The 17,481-nt window shown below is 45.2% G+C and overlaps 1 protein-coding gene across 1 annotated transcript in view; it reads left to right on the top strand.

Moving 5' to 3' along the window:
- Nucleotides 1-9,852, top strand: part of TSR1 (TSR1 ribosome maturation factor) — a 325,627-nt gene extending 315,775 nt beyond the window's left edge. The window contains exon 15 of the mRNA XM_069615351.1: nt 9,286-9,852. Within this exon, the coding sequence (XP_069471452.1) occupies nt 9,286-9,464 (179 nt within the window). The 3' untranslated portion in view covers nt 9,465-9,852. The remainder of the gene's footprint in view (nt 1-9,285) is intronic.
- The last annotated feature ends 7,629 nt before the right edge of the window (nt 9,853-17,481 follow it).

Here is a 17,481-nt window from a genome sequence, read left to right as displayed (position 1 = left end):
GCCACAAGTGGGCGCTTCGGCATGACCAAGTGGATCTTCTATTCCGACAATGGGGCAATTCCCAGATCGATCTGTTTGCAACGGCGACAAACACCAAATGCCGGAGGTTCGTCAGGTTTCCCCAGCCGGGGAGCATGGGGGATGCATTCTCCTTCCTCTGGGGCGGCCTGTTCCTTTTTGCGTTTCTCCCTCATTGCTGTTGCGTCTGTGACTCATCAATCAACTCGGACAGCCCCGGTGCAGGATGATCCTCGTCACACCGGCGTGGCCGAGGCAGATATGGTACCCGGACCTTCTGGACGAAGTAGACATCACAGCTGTTTGTGAACTATGGCCCTGTGAACCAAGGGAAGGCCCTCTCCAAGGCTTCCATTTCCAGGTGGCTCTCCGGCTGCATCACCCATTGTCACCGGTTGGCAAACCGACCGTTGTCTGGCCGTCGTAGAGCCCATTCGACCAGAGCGATCGATGCAACTACGGCATTCCTATCTGGTGTGCCTCTGCTGGACATCTGCAGGGCTGCTACGTGGAGGTCAATGCACACCTTCCTGAAATTCTACTGCTTCGACCGGGATTCCAGGGAGGAGTCCAGAGTCGGCCAAGCAGTGCTGTGCAACCTGTTTACTTGAAGATGAGCCTGGTGAGGAGGTAAGAGATGCTTTATGTTGATATGCTTAATGTTGAGCCTTGCCACCTCCCATGGTTGTGCATGTGTGTACTGCTATGTAGTCTTTATTCATGAGCATGTGAATCCATGCCAGACCCCATGCTGGAGAAGGAACAAGTTACTTACCTGTAACTGTTCTTCAGCATGGGTCTGGCATGGATTCACATGCAAACCCTCCCGCCTACCCCTCTGCGGCTCTTCTCTTGGTCCCACTGCCACTTCACGTGCTACCAAATCTGAAGATGGCTGCCAGAGGAGGGGCTTAGGTAGAGGGTAGTCATTGGCCGGGAGCAGTATCACCCAGAGACCAGTGATTGGTGGTTGGGAGAAAGACAGTTCAGAGGTGAAACTGATTTTTTTCTTTACCGAATATTCCCAGCCTGACAACGGAATATTCATGAGCATGTGAATCCATGCCAGACCCATGCTGGAGAATAAGTTACAGGTAAGTAACTTGTTCCTTACTTTACATTGTAACTTTCTAGACCCAGCACACACTATCTTACAATAGGGCGCTGGAGGGGTTACTTAGTAGCCCCTTTGTCTAGTTTCTCATGTAACATTTTTGTTACCCTTTCCTCGATGAATGGCTGGTGGCAGTGGTTTACTTTTAACTACTGTGGTGTGCTTTTACAGCGGGCTACGTTTGCAGCTGCAGTAAAGCACCCAAAGGTGGTGTTTTTGTCAAAATGGCCCGGTCTCCTTTTTTGCCATTTCTTTGTGGAAAGATTCTTCCTCTGGACAGCCAGCCGGCCAATCACCTTTGGGTGCATTCCTGTAACCAATGGGATTAAGCAAAGGGAGTTCCGGGCCCCTCCCTCACTTCCTGCCCCTGCCATACTCGCTGGAGCCGGAGGCAGGCTTCACTAGTGAATCCTGCCAAAGATAAAATGAACAAAGGGACCAAATCTAGTTTGGCACACAGAGTAAATCTCAAGAAGGACCTTCGAACAAGAAATGGTGAAGAAGACGACCGGGGCCATTTTGACAAAATGGGCACCCATGGGTGGTTTACTGAAGCTGCAAACGCAGCCCGTGGTAAAAACACACGATAGGAAAAAGTAAACAACTGCCACCAGCCATTAATTGTAGAAAGGGTGACATAAAAATGTTACATAAGAAACGAGACAAAAGGGATACTAAGTAACCCCTCCAGCACCCTATTGTAAGATAGTGTGTGCTGGGTCCAGAATGTTACAAATGTATGTAAAGTCAATTTCACTTTACTGCTCTGGGAAACAGTAGTTGTGCAAGAGAGAGTATTTTAACCCTTGGGAACTCTCGAAGACTTCCCTTTGTCACTGCACTGACGGTGCTGTGTGCCGCAATGTAAAAAGATGATGCCTATGGAGTTTGATCTCTAACCTTGAAACACTTGTGTATAGGCGCGTTATAAATGTCATATCATATATAACCCAGATAAAGAAACCTTTTTCCCACACTCATGTATTTTTCTGTGATTTTAACTCTGTCAGACTCCAAAGTCAAAAGAAACATAGTCCTAAAGTCCAGCAAGAGAGCTGGCCGTCTCTAAGGTAGAAGGGAATTGGCACATTTCTGAGAATTCACCCTAACAAGGTCTGTCTTGGGTTTTGCTCTGCGCGTCAAGCCAGGTTTGAGCCCTTTGTTCGTTTTGTTGTTGGCGGGCTTCACTACTGAAACCCACTTCGGCTCCATTGTGTCCGGAACGGCAGGAAGTGATGTAGGTTCCCGAAACTCCCCTGTCCTTTGTCTTTAGGAATGCCTGAATGCATCCAGTCCTGATTGGCTGTCCATCCAGGACAGCCACCCTGCTGTTTGAGTGACAGCTAGGCTGTGCATGAATGGGAGAAACCTGCTTTAAAAGGCGAGGGTTTTGGGACTGAAGACAATCGACCACTGGGAAGAACAGCCCGATGAAGAAACAGTGAAAGAATCTTGCTGCTTCCTCCTGGATCTTTGAATTGCCCGGTGAAGCCCTGCTGTTGTGCTGAAACTTCTTTTCCTGATCGACAAGAGAAGCTCTGGAAGGGACAATTTCTTCCCTTGGGTTAGTGGAACCAACTAACTCTGAGACTGACTCCACTGGGCCATCTTCCCCAACTGGCTGTACTTCTTTGCTGCTGTAGGAACCGTTTGCCAGGAATCGAGAAATCCGTAGTAGAGTGCAATGTCTGCAAACTGGCCAGAAGCTCCAAGAGATTCCCCAGGACCCTCCAGAAGCAGGACGACCAGAGCTAGCGTCCCCTCACCAGAGTGCAGGACTAAAGGAGTGAAGGAAGCCCCACTGGTGTCCAAGATTTGCAGTCGTACTGTTTACCAAGCGCTGAAACCGCAAAGTGCCGCTGATCTGAAAAGAGCCCGTAGCTGCCGCCGGCCACGAGTCCTCTAGACATCCTCCCTCTTGTCCCCATGACTGAGGCTCAGGAACCCATGATCTGCATCACTGCAACCAGACAGAAGCCAGCTGGACCACTCTTCTAACCAAAGGTACTACTGGCTTTGCTCTTCTCAGTTGTGACTTGCAGTACCTACTTTGCTAGAGTTGATTTCAGCTCTACCCTTCACGTGAATAATAGCTTGTGACCCTACAGTGATTTTTCTTAAACAAACTCTCTAATTTTGTGCAAGACTTTATCTAAGAAGTGCCTCAGCTCCATAGACTGTGCCCCAATTGACTTTGGCTGTCTTGGCTCGCTGCACACTCTTCTAGCCCATTTGACCTTGATATTGACTGTCCCTCAGAGGTGATAACTTGGTTTTTAACTATTATTGATTGGAAAGGTTTTTATCTAGACTTCATTGGAAGATGTAAGTGTTCACATGCTCTGAGAACCTGTTTAACCCTTTTCCTTCCCTTAACCATTCTTTACTGCAAACCTCAGAATCACCAAAGTGTACTAGTGATGTATAAATGCCATTACTGTCCTAGTTGGGGGAAGTCAACTCAGTGTGTAGTGTGTAAAAAGCATCTCTAAAGAGTATCTACTAGCTTGGTGTTGATTATGGGAAAGTATTGTAAGTATATTTGATTGTTTCATATATTGCCCTTTTTAAAGAATGCTTATTTAAAAACGATTGTTAAATGAATAAATCATTATTTATAACAAAAAACGTGTGTAATTTTACTACTTGTATTTGTGGATTTCATTGTTACAGCTCACATGTACTCCTCTTGAGATAAACCTGGCTGCTCAGTCCCACTACCAATTTATATAGTTCAGGCCTATACCAAAAGGTGGGTTAACTAATACCAAGAGGACACGGGTTGTGTAGTCTCCCAAAAGGTTACTACATCAGTTCTTGCCTAATAGCCTGACCTATTGGAAACACTAAACATTTAGTTTTATATTGAGAGTCTGTGAATATTAGAAGACTGCATTTTAACTCCTATGTATATTATAATTTTGACCAAGCTGGTGAATCTTTGTCTCGACAGATGGAAAAGAGCTGTTACACTGTTAGCACTTTATAGTTTTTTAACCAATCTTTTTGATTTGATGCATATACAAATCTCTTGAATATTATACTTACTGCCAAGAATCAAAAATTAGGGGAAGTGGAAATATTGCACTGTTATTTGCACTTATAGACCTGCTTTAATATTCAAAATAATTTGAGGGAATGTTTAGATCTCGATGGCTGGACAGTGCTTCTAACTGCTGATATGAAAGTCTGATGAGAAACTGCCTTTGTGTTTATGTGACACTGTGTTTTACTGTTCTTATATTTCTGTATTGTAAATCAATATTTTGTGTAAGGTTTACATGTACAAACAGTCGCAATTAAAAATATATTGTTTTTATTCAAACAAAGATTGACACACAAACCGTTACATATTTCCCCTGGTCATTCCCCTTCTGACTAAATCCATGCTCTCAAACTTGTATACTGTAAAGAAAGCCTTATTAAAATGGTGTACAAGATGAAAGCACTAACTATACTATGCCGCCGATGTCTGGCAGGTGCAGTCCATCCTACACTGAAACTAGTAACAACCAAGCCCCTATTGAAAAACAAATGCTAAAACAGGTTTTAAAAGCAGAAACCAAATGCTGAACCCCCAATGAGCTTTTAGCCTCCAATCCGACACTGGCAGGAGTCTGCACTGGCCCCCACCCAAAGACCCCACTCCTAAGGCTTCTGTCTGGGCCTTTCCGGGCTGGGTTTGTGTTCTTGAAAAATCAAATCCAGCTGCACTGCATCGCATCTTGTGCCCTCTTGTATACCACTTGACTGTCTGTGTGCTGAGCCAGAGCGTGCAGGACAATCTCTCCACTTACTGAAATTTCCTCTGACACCCTAAAGGCTCTCACCATCTCTCCTATCTTCTCAAACTGCTACCCTCCCTCTTATAAAGGCTGGAAGAAAAAAAACACAAGAAAGACATACTAAGGGCCAGCCCTGGCCTACCCATTGCAGTCACCTATGTCAGTGCAACTTCCAGAGAGGTCTTCACCGACATCTTTTTTTTTTCTGTCCCTTCTCCAGATCTATGGACTCCTCGTCTCCACTCTTCCCTTTTACATCCCACTCGGTACCACCGTTAATGGGAGAGAAAGTCCTCCTGGCCGGCTTCTCATCATGTTGCTTTGTTAATGTCTACCATACAGGGACTGTCTTGGTTCAGGGTCCTCAAACCAACCTCCTCCTCTTCTACCGGCTCCTGCCGTCCCTCATTAACTTCCTTCAACTGCCTCTCCCCCTACCACTCTCTGTCCCCCTCCATGCCACCCCTCGGCCCGACTGGTGTACCACGCCCCTGTACTCCAACTCAGAAAACCTTCAAATTCAGAGAACTCCACCACCTGGCAACATCCGCTCAACCAACAAACTGTCGATAGCTGCCTCCTTCTTGAAGACTCTGCCCTCGACATTCTCGCTCTTACCAAGACTTTGTTCAGTGCCAGCTCAGTCACTGCTTTTGACTCTTTTCCTTGTCTGCTTCAAGATCCTTTCCAAGCCCCAACATCACCGTGCTGGCAGTGGGGTTGCCTTAATCTTCCCTGAGTGGGTGCCTTCTTCCATCATACCCACGCAGCTCTACTCTTCCTTTGAGAGCCTGGTATGTAGGTTGGTTTTCTCTTCCCTCCTCCTCCTTGACCATTGCTACCATCTACCGGCTTCCAGGCTCTACCACCCTTGTCCTCTCTGACTGAGCTGACTTCTGCTCTTCCCTACTTTCAACCACCTCCAATCTCATCCTCTTGGGGGATTTCAACATCCGATTGGACTTCTCTGTCACAGCTTCCACTCTCTTCATTGACCTCTGCACCTCTCTATTCCCCTCCATTCTCCCTTCCGGTCCAACCCATTCAGCTGGATACTCTGGATGCCCTTGTCCACTCTGATCTCTCTCCTCCTCTGATCTCTCTCCCCCACCTCTGGTCAGACCATTCGCTCCTCTCACCTGAGTCCCTTTGGCCCTCTGACTGTACCCCCTAAAGCCCTGCCAAACTCGTTCACGAACATCCACCTGATGAAACAAGTGTCAGCTGCTGCTTTTGCATCCACCTTCATACCCTGCCCCCCCACATCAGACTCCACCACTGACTCTGCTCTCAGCAACCTCCACTTGGCTGTCAACAATACCCTTGACATTCTTGCCCCAGTCATGAGGAGCCGCCTGAAACCTGCCTGCAAGCATAACACCAGGTACAACTCTGAACTTGCACCTCAGAAATGAAAGTGCAGAGCGGTGGAACACAATTGGCAAACCTCAGGCTCACCCTCTGATAAACTGGCCTGCTGCCTGCTCCAAAAGCAATACAGACTCCATCCGAGCCAAGAAAAGGGCCCACATCCAGGCACGGGTGTCTGGTGCCTCCAACAACACAGCTGAACATTTCAAAATTTGCAGAGAACTAGCCAACCCGTCCGCAGGCTCCTCCTCCCCTCTTCTTCCCAGGCCCTCTGCAATGCACTGGCCACACACTTTGCCTCTAAAACCCGGGGCATCCTGAACACCCTTGTTACTCCCCCGACCAACCCTTCCCTCGCTTCCTTGCCTCCCTAGCCCGTCGCACCAGAAGAAGTTAGAAAAGTTGTCTGCTCCATGAAGGTATCTTCCAAACAGGTTTCCCCTTGTTCCTCCAGAACGTTAAGGACAACATTGGCTCTCTTGCCCGCACTCCCTTTTGTCACCTTTCTGAAAAAAATCTTCAGCAGACCCTTCCTGTCCAGCCATCTACCGCCCTATTTCTATCACCCACTTCCTGGGGAAACTGCTGGAGAAGCTGGATTTTCCTCAACTCACCTCACACACCGAACTTGTTGGTGGTCTCCATGACCATCATTCTGGATTCCAAGCATCCAGAGGCACGAAACTGCTCTACTGAACACCTGTGAAGAACTGCTCGCATCTCTGGACTCCAACTCCCCAGCTGTCCTCATCTTACTCTCTCTCATCCGCCTTTGACAGGGTGAACCACTCCATCCTCCTACAAAGGCTCCACGATACACTTGGTATCTAGGAATGGGCATTGGACTGACTGACCGCCTTCCTAACTGACTGCTCTTCCCAAGTCATCCTGTGCACCTTCTGCTCTACTACTTCCCTCTCCACCTGTGGTGTCCCCCCAGGGCTCTAACCTCTCCCCTTGGCTCTTTAACATTTACCTTGCTCAGCTAGCACTCATCTCCTCCAACTTCCAGTGTTATGCAGACGGCACACAACTGTATTTCAAACTTGTAGCTGACCATCTTGCAACGTCCATCATCCTAGGCTGCCTATCTGCCATCCATTCCTGGTGCACTTCCAACGATCTCTGCCTCAATGCCAGCAAAACTGAGATCCTTCCCATTGGGACCCTTGCTCCCGCCTTCTTCCCGTCTCTCTGGCCTTTCTCCATGGGCTCCCTCCCCCAAACCCCCGGCTCCTTCATCTGAATCCAGAAACCTTGGAGTCATCTTTTACTCCTTTCTCTCCTTCATCCCTCACACCCAGGACATTGCCAAGGAGTCCCACTTTCAAATCTTCCTTTTCAAAGGAATTCTCCCTTTCCCCCAGAAGCTCAATGGTACCCAAGCCCTGGTTCTCTCTAGGCTTGACTATTGCAGTATCCTCCTCCTGAATCTACCTTCAACTATGCAGCCCCTCCAGCGAACCCGGAATAGGGCTGCAAGACTTATCCTTGGCCTTAAGCCCAGGGACATCTCCTCTCCTGCCCTAAAAAGTCTTCACCGACTTCCGGTGGATGCACAGATTAAATTCAAGTCCCTCTGCATCATCCACAAAGCTGTCTGGGGCTGGAAACCACGCTATCTGCAACTCTCTTAATAAATACTCTCCCTCTAGACCTCTATGTTCCTCTAGCATCAACTCTTTGTGTGTAAAGCGTTTTGCTAAACTGAGGGCAGGAGGCAGATCTTTCCTCACCTGGCTCCCTCCTATGGAACAGCCTACCCCTACCTCTGCGTCTTGAGCAGGACTTCCTCAAGATTGTTTTCTTTCCACCTCTTTCCCTTCTTCCCTCCACTGCTAATCTCACAGTTGCTGTCATTGATGTCCATGGCCCTTATGCATCCTCGTGCCCTTTACCTTCCACATCCAATCGCACCAGCTTCTGTCTACCTTTAAGCACTTGACTCTGCACCCTCCAGCCTCTGTCCTGGAGGCTCTTACTTTTCCACCCAAGACGGCGCCAGGCTGTACTTACCATACCATGCACTCCATCTGTTGCTCATCCATGAGTACGGACACCTCGGCACTCACCCCTTCTTCATTGCTGCGCTTGCACGTTCGGAATACTCACATGGCTTAGTAGGTTTCTCCTTTCCCTCCACTGTATTTATCGTTTCAATCCCATGTTCCCTCCCTGTTGCCCTGTGGACGCTTTGAAACAGAATTGACTGACTGTCTAAGCGCCTAACAAGCCAACAAATACAAATTTCCAATTTTTGGCTAATATCAAATATCCGTTTGGAGCTAAAATTCTGTAGAGCTTAGCAATGGCACCACTGCAAAACGACAGTGAATAGTTTGGCTTCTTTTACAATAGTGTTTCAACCACAGTGCAGCACCAAGATCACTTTACTAGACACTATACTCAAAATATTGGGTAGTGGGCCAAATGCTGTCCTTATCCTACATGACTTGCCAGTGACTTATGACACTGTTGACCACAATATCCTATTGTGGAGCCTTAACTGCTCAATTGGTCGAGTTCTACGTTTGTCCCGATCTTTCCTGAAGTATAGATCTTCCAAAGTTTAACTAGGCAAATCCCTCCCAAGCTGCCCCATTGCACTTGCGTCCCTCAAGGTACTTAATTATTTCCTTCCTTTTTAACTTTTGACTTCTGTCCTTGACGTTGTTGCCTTTGTTCCATGCCAAATGGGGCATTAACAGCAGCTCTGAGTAGTACTACTTATTGTACCCTACTCATCCTTTTCTTTCATCAGAGCAGAGTGCTTCCGTTGGCTTGCGTTACTGGCATCATGTTATGTATGTTATATTGTCTTCTGAAGGAAGTGATGAAGACTTGGCAGATTTTTCCCCAGAACAGAATGTTTCTCTCCTCTATTTTTAATGTCTGCTAGTCCTTTGTCGTAAACCTGACTATAGGCTAACATTTTCTCCTTTTTTTTGGCTGTTTGTAATGGAGTGTGTTGGATTTTCTTTTTTTTTTTTTTTACAGGCACCCATGGCCACATGAAGTGCCATTTTGATGGCCAGCTGAAGTCCCAGGACACTGTGCTGATTAACTTGTACAAACGTGTTTTCCCCAAATGGACATATGACCCTTATGTGCCGGAGCCAGTGCCTTGGACCAAAAATGAACATGTGGTGGACGTTCAGGAGATAGACATGGAATAATTATCCTGGCCACTTCTCTTTCCTTGGACTAGTAATTTATCATCAATTCTTCTTTTTGAGACGGTTCACCAAGTCACCAAATTCTCTCTGATTCACCACAGTGTTACTCCTCTGCCACTATCTCAGACATCCCACTGCTTGGCAATATTCAAAGAGAGACTATGCAAAGCAAACTAAGATGGACTATGTAACTGCAGTGCCTTTTATGATGTGTGATTTTTATGCCCTCTGGCAAACTTGACTGTTCACTTCCAAAACCGGCTACAAACTTCATGTGTGATCCCTCACCAAACCGGAAGTGAGTATTTATTAAAAGAAAATTATAGTCCTGCCTTGTTCACAAATTGTGGGATTTGATGTTTTCTGAAATAAACCACCTGGAACTAAACAGGAACATGAGTGTGGTGGATTATTTGCTGCTTTGAAGGAATCTCAAAATCAGGGCATGGTTTTTGCACAAGTCAGTCAATATTGTTTGTACGGTGGGATCTGCAAGAGCTCTTACGGGGTGTGATTCTAGAGATGAACACCAAGTGTTTTTTACCTGCTTCGTTGATGGATGTGGAGAGGCCAACCTTTAAGTCTTTGGACAAACTCTCAGAGCAGTCTGCCTTAGACGCAGGAGGAGGTAGGCTTGGTGTAAGTGGGTATCAAGAGAAACATATGTTAAAGAGCAGAGGTCCACACAGGTAATTAATTACACCATGTGCTATTTAATAAACGCAAAATAAATCAAGCTCTACAAACTACTGGCAAGTAAAATTAGTATTAAACCTATTAATATTTTATTCATGTAAGTTGTAGAGGCTATGAAATGTCTGTAGAATTATTTATTCAGTGTGTGCTACCAATTATCAGTGATTAAATGTATAGAATGTTTAATATAAACCATGACTCACACATAACAAATAAAATAACATATGTACATCCATAGTTTGGTAACAGCAAAATAGTTCATCTACCACTTTGACCAACTGCGTTGAATTCTAAAGACATATGCACTTTCAGATAGTTAAAATGTGGTGGAAAGGGTGGAGAGTATTTTCACAAGCCTAATTATGGCTAGTATACCAATACTTTAAAAGGGTAGGGATGGACTTCTAGAGTGCAGTCTTTTACAGGCAGTTGATCTTAACAAGCAAGTAAAAAAAAAACATACTATTGGAGTCTGGGTCAGGGGTCCCATCTTCAGTAAAGTAGCTACTTTCTAAATAAGGGCTTTAAGCACAATGCAAGTCAAAGGACATATGGGCACTTGGAGATATCAGTTATCTCAGCTCCCAGACTCTACCATGTAAATACAGCAATGACATAGGACCAGGAATCAGTGGGGACAGCTGTGCTTACTATGGATTCAATTGCTTAAGGCTCACAAGCTTCTGCTTTGAAGCTTCCAACGACAATTAGGCCAGGCCATTACAGAGGCCCCCAGACAGGGTGAGGCTGCTCTATTTATTTCGTTTTAGTAGCACATGACCCCCTGAACTCTTCAGGCAGCAGCAACAAGCATTTGTATGACCAAGGATAGTGTCGCCAGGCCTTCAGGATCATTGTGGTGAGACTACAGGTGCAGCAGGACCTTCCTAGTGGTGAAAGAAGCCAACAGCAGATAGACCAGGTCCCAGCAGAGTTCAGAGGATGCCAACAAAGTTTCCAGTGATGAGGCAGGATGGTTCCCGTGCAGCGATTGTGACAGAATGCCATCTGGCGAGGGTGGGATGGCCCGAACCTTTGATTTTCTTTTTCCTCTTTTATTTTTATTTGTTTTATTTTTTCATTTTTTGTTTAGAAATTAAATGATGCAGGTAAATGTTTCTGAAAGGGAGGCCTGCTAACCAGGCCCCCTTTAATGTACTCTATTCCAAAAGCATAGTGCTGTGGAGTATTTCTATCCACGCCACTGCGCCACACTGCACCCCTTTGCTAATGGGGGAAGAAAATTGCCAAGAATGGAGGCAATAACCCCTGTGCGCACCAAGTCTGAAAAATTGCAAATTTAGTGGTGTAAAAGCAGGCATCACTGCTGTCATCTGTCACTGGAAACAAGCCCACAGAATGGCTAAAATCCGAAAATACCCCTAAATACAGTTCCTAATCAAGGGCAACCTTCAAAGTGCTTTTTTTGGCGCTAAAGTCAGTTATTTTCCCCAGTGAATTATTGAAAGGAGAGTGTGCTGGAATAATGCATCCTCAAGGCAGTCAGAGGAATCCAGGCATCACAGCCTGACAACTGCCTAAAGGAATTGGCTGTAAAACTTAGCTTAAATGTATTTCTTTGTCCTGAACAGTTTCAAAATCCACCATTTCAAGTATGTTGAAGGGCTAATTCTTTTAAAATTGTTAAATCCGTTATACTGTGTACTTATATTTTATATGTGAATTGAAAAGATTTTAATGTCCAAGAGCCCAGTCTCAAGCCAATCCACATGTGAATTCTGATCTGACAGGGCCTTGCCTGGGAAAACTGACATCTCCGCTTGACACTCCCTTGAGAACAGGAAGACTAATGGCTGTTAATGGGTCACGCATAATCCCAGCAAGCCACTCAAAGGGGCTCCATTAGACATTTGTCTGCTGACTGACCAAAGAACAAATGACATGCTGAGAATTGGCCTCTGCAAGGAGGAGCAGGATGTGGGGTAGGTTTCTCAGTGAACTTCAAAGGACTGGCCATCTGCTCACTTTGGGAAGCAAGAGAAAAAACCTGGATTGGATTTTGAATGGAAATTACTTGTTTTTGCCTCAGAACATTGACATTTAACATGACAGCCAAAATAAGTAGACAAGTGAAAAATACAAACTTATAAACCTGAACTCATGCTAGACAGTTGAAGATGTGGTAGGAGTTTTTACTACATAAGGAACCAAAGATACACTAAAACACGGATTGTGGCAAATCTATTAATGGTGCAAACCTAAAATTGTATGCACGCGATCCACTGATCAGCGCCCAGAGGTGTATCGAATTAGAAATGATTAATCCAAAGCTTTCTGGGTAAAATTGATGAAAATCCATAAAATGAGCAATACAGCTCTCATAAAGATGGAAATTGGATGTAAATGTAGACAATCAAATGTTAAAAATGTGTCATTTGGTGAGGGTACGTAATGGAAGGAATGTACATTTGTGCAAAAGTATGTTTTGGGTAAAAATCCAGGTGGGAGTTCCCAAATACTGTCATAAGATGACAGCCCTGTTTAAGCTGCCAACCATAACGAAGTGCACGCCTGTAGCCACTCGCAGATAGGGGTGTGTGTTCTGAAGTTCTGCCCATGCCATAAAATTTGTAATGGATGAATATAGAAAGGGCACTACACATAGGGACTCTACACATTGCTTCCAGAGCCCATCCAGATGTCCACACAGCAGCTTTTTGCAGAACTCTTCCTTTTGTAGCTGACACCAGAATTCTTTGATAGATCCAGATTTCCTTGCAGAATCCAGATTCTAGCATTGCAAAATTATTGCTAGCCTGACCCAATTGCAAAAATCCCAAACCAGAAGGGACTTAATTTTAATTCATCTTGGCTGGTGTTATGCTTGATCTAAAATGGCGCTGGTGCGCAATGTATTCTGGGAGCGCTCTGAGCCATGATGGATATTTACTTCATTCCGCAGTGAAAAGCTGCACACATTTTGCTTAGTGTTAGATTCACGGTGCCGAGAAAAACATGCTTTCCAAACCTGGTATGCGGTCAAGGACATTTCTGCTGGGAAAGCTAACTTTGTTATGGTTTGCTACTGTTCTCCGTGGAGCGTGTTTTTAGAGAAGGGAGGCACTGCGCTTCTTGGGGGGAGCTTTCGATTGACCCAGCTGGCAACCGACGGCTCTTCCTCAACTGCGCAAGTGCAATTTCCAGAAGGTTCGAGAATTGACTCCCCTTTGTGGAGTGTGTATATATGCGGAAGCCCAGAGGTGGTCAGGTGAGACTTCAGCTGGATAAGGACGCTAACGTCCGGCCTTCCTGTGAGCTGTGGTGCTCTCGGCCTGGCTGTTCCCGGGGTCTTCGAGCCATTTCTGGGCGAGATGAGGAATTCTGATACGCTCACGGTGATGTATTTCCTTTTGAATTCTTTATTTCTTCTGTGGTTTATGTCCATATTATTTTTGTGGGTTATTTCTATGTATTTCTGAGCTTTGAATAAATAGCCATATAAGATCTAATTATCTTCTAAGAGTGCGTGGCTGTGAGTTATTGCGTCTGTCTACGTTCAAAGTATTTGCTCTGTAATTGCATTGGTGATTTATGTTTGTTCCGTGCACTTTGGGGAGAGCAATACAGCTGGCGACCATTAGACTTGCCCGCTGAAAACTTGTATCCGGCTATCTACCACGTCCAGTCACCAGAAGGGGCCCTTCCAAATCCAGTCTGAGGTGCAGTGCAAACTTGACCAGAACCGCACCGCTGACTCAAATTGCTCCAGACGTGCCTGTTTGCCAGTGGACCTGCACGATCCATGACCAGAACTGACGGTCCAATTTAATAACTTATTCTGTGAACATTAATAGGAAGAAAAGTAACCCATAATATAACTGCATTGTATGATCCCAATCTCAAACCCACCCCCTCTTTAATTCAGAACCATTGTGTTGCTAGAACTATCTTTGTGCTGACTCTTTTCTCATCTGTGTTCCTAAACCCCAACTTCTTATTGATTGATTAAGGAAAGTAATTACCAAACCGAAACTAGAGTATAACACATGAACTGTTATGAGCAGCTGTGAATGACCTTCCTGTGTGGGATTCTCCTTTTTGTAGTCTTTAATATAACATAAGAAAACCTATCTTGTCTTTTCTAAACATGAATTTCTTTTTTCCATTTTCGTGCCTATTTTACAAATACTACCTTTACTAAAACCTCTATAACTCACTCAGTATTTATGATAGAAACGAAATTTCAACTCCTACTTGTACCCAACACCCTTAGCTATCCATGTAATATTGCTTGTGATTGTTTGCAACTGTTCAACGTATTTTTGACCACATTTGGTGTTTTGGCTCAGGCAATTCCAAAGACCATTTCAAAGCCATACTGACAGCTGAAAAGTCAATTCTGTTTTTCACTTGTGTTTAAAGGGGGAAGGTGGGACTGATATTCAGTTTGATTTGTGCTATTCCTGAATACCTGCTCTCTCATCCCATCTTTTTACATTGCCTATTGGGGGGTTGATGGGTGTTGCAGGGGGAACCTCTAACCATAGTGCTATCTGTTCTACACCAATTCAAAAGTATTATTTTCTGTCCTGAATTTGTTTTTGTGATCATTCCTTGATTCCTAGTGTATTAAAGATACTATTCAGTGTTCTGTCACCCCATTGGTGATTGTTGTTACCTATATTATTATATCGCTCCCATAACATTTCCTGGTTCCCCATTTGCATTTTTACACATTGATTTTCCCTCTCTTCTTTATTCATTGTGTATTTCTTGCACCCGAATCATCTTGGTTTGGACTCCATAGATCGTCTGTCCGGTCGTATTTGTCCTCTTTTTAGGCATGCTTTGCAGCAAGTTCCTGGGACTTTCACTGCGTAGGCCACTTAGTCCATTCAACGATATGGGAGTTTTCACAGGAGTTTGTCCACTGTCAAAACTGCACAGCAGACACATTTGTGTATGGGTATCTGGTTAGGTCCCTTGACCCTTCTCTCTGCTCATAGGTTTGAGTGCTGCCAATTCTCCAGGTATATATAGGGTTCTCTTTCTCCCCGCCTGTAATATAAAACTGAATGAGTTTCCTTTGAAAAATAAGTGTCTCTATCGTCAATTTTTTTCCTTTCAACCCAACCCTTCAAACCCATTTATGTGTTACCTTTAAACATTCCATTCCTTCTACTCCTCAAACTATCCAGAAGAGACCACATCACTTCAGCCCTAAAAACGCTACACTGGCTCCCAATAAAACTTTGCATCACCTTCAAAACAATGTGCATAACGCACAGGGCAATCGGCGGACAAGGAGCAGAATTCCTACAAAAGAAAATAAGTCTACAAACCAACGAGATCCCTCCGATCAAGCAAAAAAATCCACCTGGAACTTAAACCATACCTTAAGAAAAAACTTGGAGGCACCTCCTTCTACCACTTAGCCGCAAAAATCTCAAACAACATCCCAAAAGAAATAAGAAACACTGAAGATCACCTAAAATTCAGCAAATCACTAAAAACCTGGCTCTTCAACACCACAGACTAAATCTGGAAACCAAAACTGGAAAAAAGATGACTAATCCGGAAAGGACACGGACATCCCCGACCCGAGAGGGTAGCTCCCACGGCATCTGGACGGGTGACACCGAATAGACTGGAACACAGGCGGCACGCACGAAGACTGAGCCAACTCCCCCAGACAATCCCACCAACACTTTCGCCCGTCCCTTAGTTACCGCCAGGTACCACAGTGGTGTGGAATTGTCGAGATATTGGAAATCACCACTCTACCTGAGAGGTTGACATTGGCAGGTGCCCTGGCCACAGGAGTATGAAGGGAGGATAAAGGGAGCTATGAGAGAGCATGTTAGAGGTGGGGGCCAGAGGAGTAAGGAACCTTGTATGCTACTCGGACCCAGATCAGGACAGAGCCGCACCAGGGGAGACTGCACAAGCCGAGCGCCTGAATTTAGCATAGAGACGCAAACTAACCAACCCTACTAACAATTTCCCTTTCTGCATACACCTCTCAAACTCCAAACCAAACACAACCAAAATCTACAGCACAACAAACTGCACAAACCTCACTACATTGCAACAACAAAACAAAAACACGCATAGTCTTGCACAACATTACACGACTACCGGCCGCAAACGCCCCAGGCTCAGCCAGCGGACCCACCGGGCTGAGGCCGCCAACAGCACATCACCGCTCTCTTGCACTTTTCCTGCCTCCTCCCACTAACTGAACCTCCACTCCTCTTTCAGAGCCGCCAGAGCACCAGGGGACCACTCCGGTGGTGATAGTGCGCGGTACAAATGTCCTTTAACATTAACATTAAAATATTCTGTGATTTAAATTTGAAATACATAAATATTTACCTTTGCAAAATAGCCTGATAACTGGTTCAGTGTGACCGGGGGGTCTCAGGAGAAGGGTGTGGTACGAGTGGTATATCGCTCAGAATATTGAACTTATAGATAAAAATAAATAAGGGTTTCAATTGCGCACCGTATGCTGGGCTTGACTTGGGTGTGTGCCGGATTGAAATCACTTACAGCTTGGGGGCTCGTCTGCGGGATCCTGAATTTGACATGACACTCGTGACAGTCTAACACAGCGTGCTAGCCGGCGGGGTACATTCACCTTGTTGGGTCACCATACTGTGCTACACTGTACAAGCACCCCTCAAAAGAAATGCTCAAAGGAATTGGGCCTGCTTGCAAAAGTAAAAGAACACTGAGAAGTCAGAAGGAAATTAATATTTCCAGAATGGCGACCCCAGTGGAAATCAATATTGCGAGGGAACACCTACTGCACAAATTGTTTGTCAGGGGTGAATATCCAGAACAGGACGAACAGGTATGGCTGCAGGGAATAAAACAGCAAATCACTGAAATCAATCTTGATATCTGGCAGGACAAGGGGCCATTACATCAAGCACTTAGCGAATTGTATATGACCCCTAAAATAAAAGAGCAGCAATGCAAAATTGCCAAAATAGCTGCCTACCTGTACCTCCACATAGGAGTTATAGAAGTACGCAGACCATGTATATTTCACAAAGAGGCAAGGGGAAGTACTGCAGAAAATCCAGAGCAATCTGGACTTTGCAGAGCAAAGACTCCAGGTTAGCCAAGAATCTGAAACAGAGGCTAGGCAGTATGCTGCAAAACTCCAAGAAGATCTGGCTCTCTTACTGCAAAAGAATGCAGAGCAAGACGCCCAGACGCAGACGCTGCAAAAGAGTGTCGGGAAAGATTGGACTATCAACAACAGAGTCAACAAAAGCTGGAGCAGCAATTAACCTTTAACAGAGCATGCGCAGAACAGATGGTCACTTTAGAGAACCGCATAGACAAATTA

This window comes from Ambystoma mexicanum, chromosome 9 (genome assembly GCF_040938575.1).
Source record: "Ambystoma mexicanum isolate Mex_15411 chromosome 9, UKY_AmexF1_1, whole genome shotgun sequence".
In the NCBI taxonomy this organism is placed as follows: Eukaryota; Metazoa; Chordata; class Amphibia; order Caudata; family Ambystomatidae; genus Ambystoma; species Ambystoma mexicanum.
This window is presented reverse-complemented; position numbering and strand designations above follow the sequence as displayed.